Source organism: Aquarana catesbeiana, linkage group LG07 (assembly GCF_042186555.1).
Source record: "Aquarana catesbeiana isolate 2022-GZ linkage group LG07, ASM4218655v1, whole genome shotgun sequence".
In the NCBI taxonomy this organism is placed as follows: Eukaryota; Metazoa; Chordata; class Amphibia; order Anura; family Ranidae; genus Aquarana; species Aquarana catesbeiana.
In genome coordinates, this window is record NC_133330.1 from 36740354 (window position 1) to 36747239 (window position 6886).

At 42.0% G+C, this 6886-nt stretch overlaps 1 protein-coding gene across 1 annotated transcript in view; it reads left to right on the forward strand.

Moving 5' to 3' along the window:
• The window catches only part of CAMK1 (calcium/calmodulin dependent protein kinase I), a 217908-nt gene extending 213178 nt beyond the window's left edge, over positions 1 to 4730 (forward strand). Inside the window, exon 12 of the mRNA XM_073591985.1 lies at positions 3122 to 4730. Within this exon, the coding sequence (XP_073448086.1) occupies positions 3122 to 3225 (104 nt within the window). The 3' untranslated portion in view covers positions 3226 to 4730. The remainder of the gene's footprint in view (positions 1 to 3121) is intronic.
• Positions 4731 to 6886: the final 2156 nt, after the last annotated feature.

Genomic DNA, 6886 nt, shown 5'->3' on the forward strand with positions numbered 1-6886 from the left:
CTGCTGCTCATTAATGGTCCAGTCTACACACTGGGGAATGGGGTGGGGGGACTTGACCAAGCTGTGCTGCCTTCAGTTGTGGTCAAGGACCTGCCTCTGCTGTCTGTGAAGGGTGCCTGGATCATAAGACCTAATTGGAAATCCTTTAGTGAACACAACAGTTCCTTTCTACCTGTTTAAAGTTGGGGCTTTAAAACTGGAGCATGCTGGGTATTCTCTGGAGCGTTGTGACTCGAGATACAATAAACAGGCAATGCACAAATGATGAAAGGGTTTACTTTTCCCTTCTTGGCTTGACCAAATGTGCGGTTCCCACATCTGGCCTTAATTCATTTGTTTGAGATGTTTTGGTACGTGTTCATGTTGCTAATGTATTTCATGCAGGCTTCTGCACTTTTCATAGTCTGTCAATTGAAAAGCATTTCAGAATCTGGATATATGTTTAAAGGAGAATGTTTTTATTGACTGTTCCCTATGGATAGATCGAACAGCTTAACCCCAAAGGTTATTAGACAAAAAAAATATATGTTATGGGGTCCTCATGATCCATACATCTGCAAAAGATTTAATAAAATGTACATGGTAGGTGAGGTTGAAAAAAGACACAAGTCCATCAAGTCCAACCTATGTTAGTCATGCCTCTTCTGCATATCCTAGCTGAGCAAATATCACCATGACTCAATCAAAGGGGGCACAGACATCCCCTTGAATTTGCTGTTCTGCCCAACTGCCAGGCATTACACAACCACATGGCTGTGTTGTCCGTCTCAGCCACTGGATTGCAAAATTGCAGAATAACAAAAGAATCTGAGAGAGAGTGTGTCATACTTTATGTGAGAGTGACACTATGGCTTTATGAACTTCTTCCGTGGTCACTGGGGATAGTTCAAACTTGTTCCTATCATACAGATATACATAATAGATGAGTTTATACTATGCCTCTTAGGAACTGTTAGAAGAGCATTCTGTAGACAAAGCTGCCTCTCTTGTTCCATTAATTAAAAAAATTAAACAGAATACTTGCTGCTCCCATACGTGGCCCAATATTCACAGCTGTAAAGGGTAAGAGTAACTGTTTGACAATATCTTGATATCTTTTGACTTGCCTTTTTAAAAGACCATTTTTGCTATATTTATACGGATAATAAATGTACATTTCACCACATTTACTGTAACTGGACTGTTGCTTGGCCTGTGTGAAAAAGGGATTGGGATAAACTAGAACACTGCCAGAGGCCATACATGAATTAACCACTTATCAGAATACAACATTTTATGTAAATAGTGGTCTGTTGATGTGAACTTTGAAAACCGCTGGTGTGTAGAGGGTTCAAACAGCGGTCCATGGGCCAGATGTGGCCCTTTACCTGCCATTATCCGGCCCTTGGGGCACCGTTCCTTGCACAAACACCTATGATGGGGGGGGGGGGGCACCTTTCCTCACACAGACGCTAATGATTGGGGTGGGGCACGGTTTCCTCGCACACAACAATGATGGGGGGGGGGGGGCAGAGTTTCCTCGCACAGACACCAATGAAGGGGGGAACTGTTGCCTCCAACTATCTCCATGGTATTTTCTAATCCCACTGATCAGTCTAGCCCAGGCATTGTAAGACTCTGACATTCATAGACTTGACTAGGCATTATGTGAATTGTAGTTTATCTGGAGGGCCATAGTTTGAAGACCCCTGGTCTAGCTCCTTTCAAGCGTCAAGGACAGTAAACTGTCCCTTTGTTCAGAAAGTTTGGAGACCCCTGCTCTAGACTAGCCTTTCATTAACTTTTATTACACAGAGGAACCCTTGAAAAAGTTGTGTATGTACAATTCTGTAATAAGCAGGTGGTGGAGTTTAAAAAAAAAAAAAAAAAAGTAACACAGGAGGAGGTTTTGTTAAATCCTCGTTTGCTCTATAATAGGGGCCTCCAAATTTTCTGAATAAAGGGCCAGTTTACAGTCTTTCAGACTTTAGGTGGGCAGACTTTGGCCATTAGGAAGTAGAAAAGGTCCTGCCTTCAGTGGGATCAAACAATTATTATACCCTATTGTTGGTATCAGTGGATGAAATGGTGCCCCAAGGGCTGGATTACAGGAAGCAAAGAGCCCCCCGGGCCATAGTTTGGAGACCTTCATTGTCTCAAACAAACAATTATTCTCAGTGGTAATCATGGAATTAATAATAAATCTGGCCAGAAAAAACTATGAGAATTGTAGCAACCCATTACATATGTGGTTAGTGTAGACTAATCATTCGCTGCTCCATTCCCTCATGGAACTCCTGGCAACCTCTGGCGGAACGTTAGGGCTTTTTCACACGGGGTGGATCAGTGATGATCCGCCCCGTGAACACCCGCTTGCTCAGCGGGGATCGATCCGCCGATCCCCGCTGAGCAGAAGATGACAGGTCCGTCGCTGCACGGCGGACCTGTCAGAGCGCCGATCTCCCCTATGGGGGTTCGGATGATGATGGACCGCAGAGTCCGTCGTCACCCGTTCCGACCCGAAAACGGATGGAAAAGTAGGGTTTTCCTCCGTTACACTTTTCGGATCGGAGCGGGTCGGATGTCAGCGGACATGTTACAGCTGACATCCGACGCTCCATAGGGATGCCTGTATGTCCGTTTTTCCTCCAAAAACGGAAGGATGAAAAACGGACATACGGATCGTCCGTGTGAAAGAGCCCTTAGAGTATCACAGAACCCTGGATACTGTCACCAGATATGAAGAGCAGGCGTTTCAAGGAGCCTGAATGCTCTACCACCTACATTAGATAATTCTGGGAATCCCTGAATTCAAGAAGATCCATTGTGCAAGTCAAGACTGGATCTTGTGTCTAGAAGGAGGGACGCCCATTAAAATTATTGACCAAATTAGGGTTTGAGATGGAGAAGTTGAGCACTGATTAAGATTTTCATACTGAATAACTTTAATTTCAGGCCTCCTATGAATCTCTGTAAAGCATGTGAACATTGATGCAAGGTCGCAGGCACCTTTTTGGATGCTATCTTTTCATGTCTGGTGATAGTTTAGAACTGAACATAGATTCGGTTAATAAGCTTCGCAGTATAGCTGTGTGATGGTCTCTGTTTAATTTGTTTTTGTGTCACTGTTTTTAAATTGCAGGGTCCCTTTCAGACAACTGTCAAGACTGCTGTTCCCAAAAATCTCCTGAAAACAACTCTCTGACATACACCACCCATCACTGCCCCCAATCCAACCGGGTCTAGGAGTGATCGAGGTGCATCTTGGATACAGTGCCACAGGAAGTAAAGGAAGGCAGCCTAGTTGATTGTTGACCAGGGCTCACCAACTACCGAGGGCAAACCTTCAAGCAAGGACAGGCCTTACTTATCAAACCATGGGGGGGGGAGTGGGCAGAGTGGGCACTGGAAAGAGGCAAAATCAGGCCCATCTGTGAGTGTGCGTGATCGTTCGTGAGCGTGTGTGTTTGACGAGCAATTGCGGGCCTGATGGGAAGATGGAAATGTTTACAGATAATCAAAGGGCGTCCTTGTTATTCTTTTTGTAAAATGTTGCCTGCACATGTACGTGGGTGTGGGAGTGTTTAATTTTCTTTCTGTATCAAGGTATAGACTCTCGCTGCTGTATAATTTGGCTTCCAGTAAAGACAATTTTTGATTATGCTAGGAAGAGGAAGAAGTCTGGAAGGTCCAAAATGGCTCCTAGCTGGTTCAAGGACACCACAAAGTTTTTGTAGCGGTGAAACACTAGGCGGGGTATCATCCATTTTTGTATGTGGTGGACTACAAAAGTGGTCTGAGAACAAGGGGCTTCTGCTTAATCTATCTTTGGAGGCTTTGACATTGGTGAAAGTTTTACCTGTTCTTCCAGGCCTTGGGCGTGTTTTCAGGCTTTATTTTTGTTTTCTAATTTGGTGCAGGTGTCGATGTGCATTCTCTGCACCTCAAAGTGAAGTTATGACAATGACCAACGTTTCACAAGGAAATGCGCTCTTGTACTTATTGCAAGGCCTTCTGGGTATTTCTACCATTTGATGACTTTTGTTTTGTGTCTAGTGATGATAAAATGCAAAATGTTATATGTATCTCTTGGGAAGTTTGACACATTTTATAGCGACAAACCTGCTGGGCCAACCAGTATTAAGAAGTCAACCTTGTACGGGTCGATGTGATGGATAAGGGTTGAAATCTGTGACTGTATTTGGCTACAGATCAACCATAAGAAACTTAGAGTATCCAAAGGGACATCTTTAAGCATACCAATGTGCAGGTCTTCTTTGCTTTTTTTTTTTTTTTTCTCAAACCAGATAAAAATTCATACTTGACTAACAACTTTTTACCTAAAGAGGAATTAAACTCACTGATTTAATGATTTCTCAAAATGAATAAATTCAATGTATGCTTTGAATAACAGCTGTTCTAAGTGTGCTTATATTGGCTCTCAACCAAACCATCAAATGAATGGTGTCAATAGTTGATCAGATGCGCAGTACCATGGCAAATGCAGGTCAAACAGAGGCTAAGAGGACAGCTTCCTTGGCTTTAAATGATAGGGAGGGTGTAGATCCCCTTTCAAAGTTATTGTCTCTTTTGAGAGGCAGCCAAACCAACCAGTTACAAAATTCTGCAGAAAATAGGATTATGTCAAATGCACCATGAAGTTGGTAGTCCTTGGGTAGCTTGCACCGGTTATGAGAAATAACTTGAAGATTAACTCCTTTTGTTAAAAAAAAAAAAAAAAAAAAGTAAAATAAACATGCTGTTTGCTTTTTACTTCCTCCATGCAAAGGGCTGCCTAAAATATTCACATGACACATGATCGCCATCAATGTTGTAACAAGAGGAAGTAACATTTAAATTGGTGTTGTAAGGTCATTTTTAATGACCTTAAAGTCCAACAGGTGAGCCCCCTACCCAACCCTAATTGCTCCAGGAATTAAAAAAAAAAAAACTGAATGCCCTAAATACTCACCCAAATCCAATCATGTGATGGGCCAGGTTCTGAGTCTCCCTACTTCTTCACGGGCCCTTCAAGGGCATAAAGACTCTCAAGGGGTGGTGACAAAACCACTGGTAGGCGGAAGGCCCAGTCTGCATGAGTGTTTTTTTTTTTTTATTTCTTCTCCTGGAAGAGGTGCCCAGAGGGTCAGAAAGGAGTGTAGTGATTTATTGGGCTATAAATTGTAAATTGGCTTGTTAAAAAAATTTAATAAAATAATTTGTAAAATGTAAATTTATAAAATAAATTTACAACATTTTAATTTTTTTTTTTTTTTTTTACAAAAGTGGAGTTTTTCCATAAAGTAAAACTATATCTAGTTAGACAATCTCTTCCATACCATACACACACCTGTGGTGGACAATTTTACATGGTCTGGTGCTAAAGTTAAACAAGCCAAATCAGCATTGTCCTCCCCGAACTTAGACCCAGTGGTGCTCTGCGAAAATTGTAAAACAAAACGTGCCATTTCTCTGCCACCCCAAGTCTCAATTTTGCCATTGTATTGAGTCCCTTAAAAGATATTGATACCTGATATGAACATTTCTTGCTGAAAGTTAGTCCTGTGAAGGGCACAAAAAAAAAAAATCTCGAATGCAGACCATTGTCAGAAGTGCTTATTATCAGAGTTTTCCAAGTGAGGTCTGACAGATGTCTCAATGTTCCGAGGCCACCCACACTTCAATGCAGTTGTCCAAGAAGCTGACTATTTCAATATGATCTGTCTAACAAACTCAAGTAGGCATTTTTGATTGTCAGTGGAATTGGAAAGCAGTTTGGGAAAGATTTCTCTCCCTTTCAATGAGAACGTAGCGTGCAGGATGTAATTAAATGTTTTTACCAAATTAATTAGAGCAAAATTGATTGAATTCATTTTATTAGAAGGCGAAGTGTGTGCTTGGGTCCCATAGGAAAACAGTGACCGGGTCCCTTCTCTCTTTTTAATCACCTCAAAGTAATTTCTTCTAGGGATTTAGATTTTTGGAGGTCTCCTAACTATACATTTCCTTTTAGCCAAATGTAATTGCCAAATACTATTGTTACCTGTATAAATCACTAGGCCTGCCCCCCCCCCCCGGTGTCTCTGGGACCCACAGCAGTCATGTGCTGTGGCTTTAGTTAGAATGGTGGAAATCAACTGTAAATTTCAATTGTAACTCGTACAAAAAAAAACCAGCGAGAATGTTCCCAACTGCGCCTAGGTTCACACTACTGCGGGATTGAAATCGGCTGAACTCGCACGATTTCATACACTCATGTCAGTCTGACTTCGGGGGCGATTTCAGAGACATCTGTGCGGCTTCCTGTACAGATGTCTATTGAAATCGCACCCAAAGTCGCCAAAAGTAGTACTGCAACTACTTTTGGGAATTGGTGCGGCTCCGCAAAGTTGGTGTCGCACCGATTCGGACGGTGCCATTGCCGGCAATAGCCGCCGATTTGGCACGTGATTTGACATGTCAAATTGCATCAACGTGAACCTAGGCTTAAACTGATCGTTTTAGTCAAATCTAAGATTTGTCATTGTGTGGTCAGTTGCACCTGAGTCTATATATTTGTCTTTTTTAAATCTACTTTTTTCAAGCTGGGAGATGCTTGCAGGGGGCAGTCTATGGCCAGATTTAGACCCCTGACTGGGAGTGTTGGAGAGTAGGATTGGTGCTCGCAATAGTTAAAAATCACTCATTGGTATACATCAGGAGACTGTATCAAGGCTTTTTAGAGCTAATTCCCATAGAAGCAAGCTTTTTTTTTTTTTTTTTTTTTTTTTTTTTTTTTTCTTAAAGCAAAGTACGTTTCAAAAAACCGTTACATTTCCGACACGTGCCAGGAATGTAACTGTCCACATTGGTTGTGCTCTCAACCAAACTGTCAAACTATCCAATAGCTGGTGTCATAACTGATAAC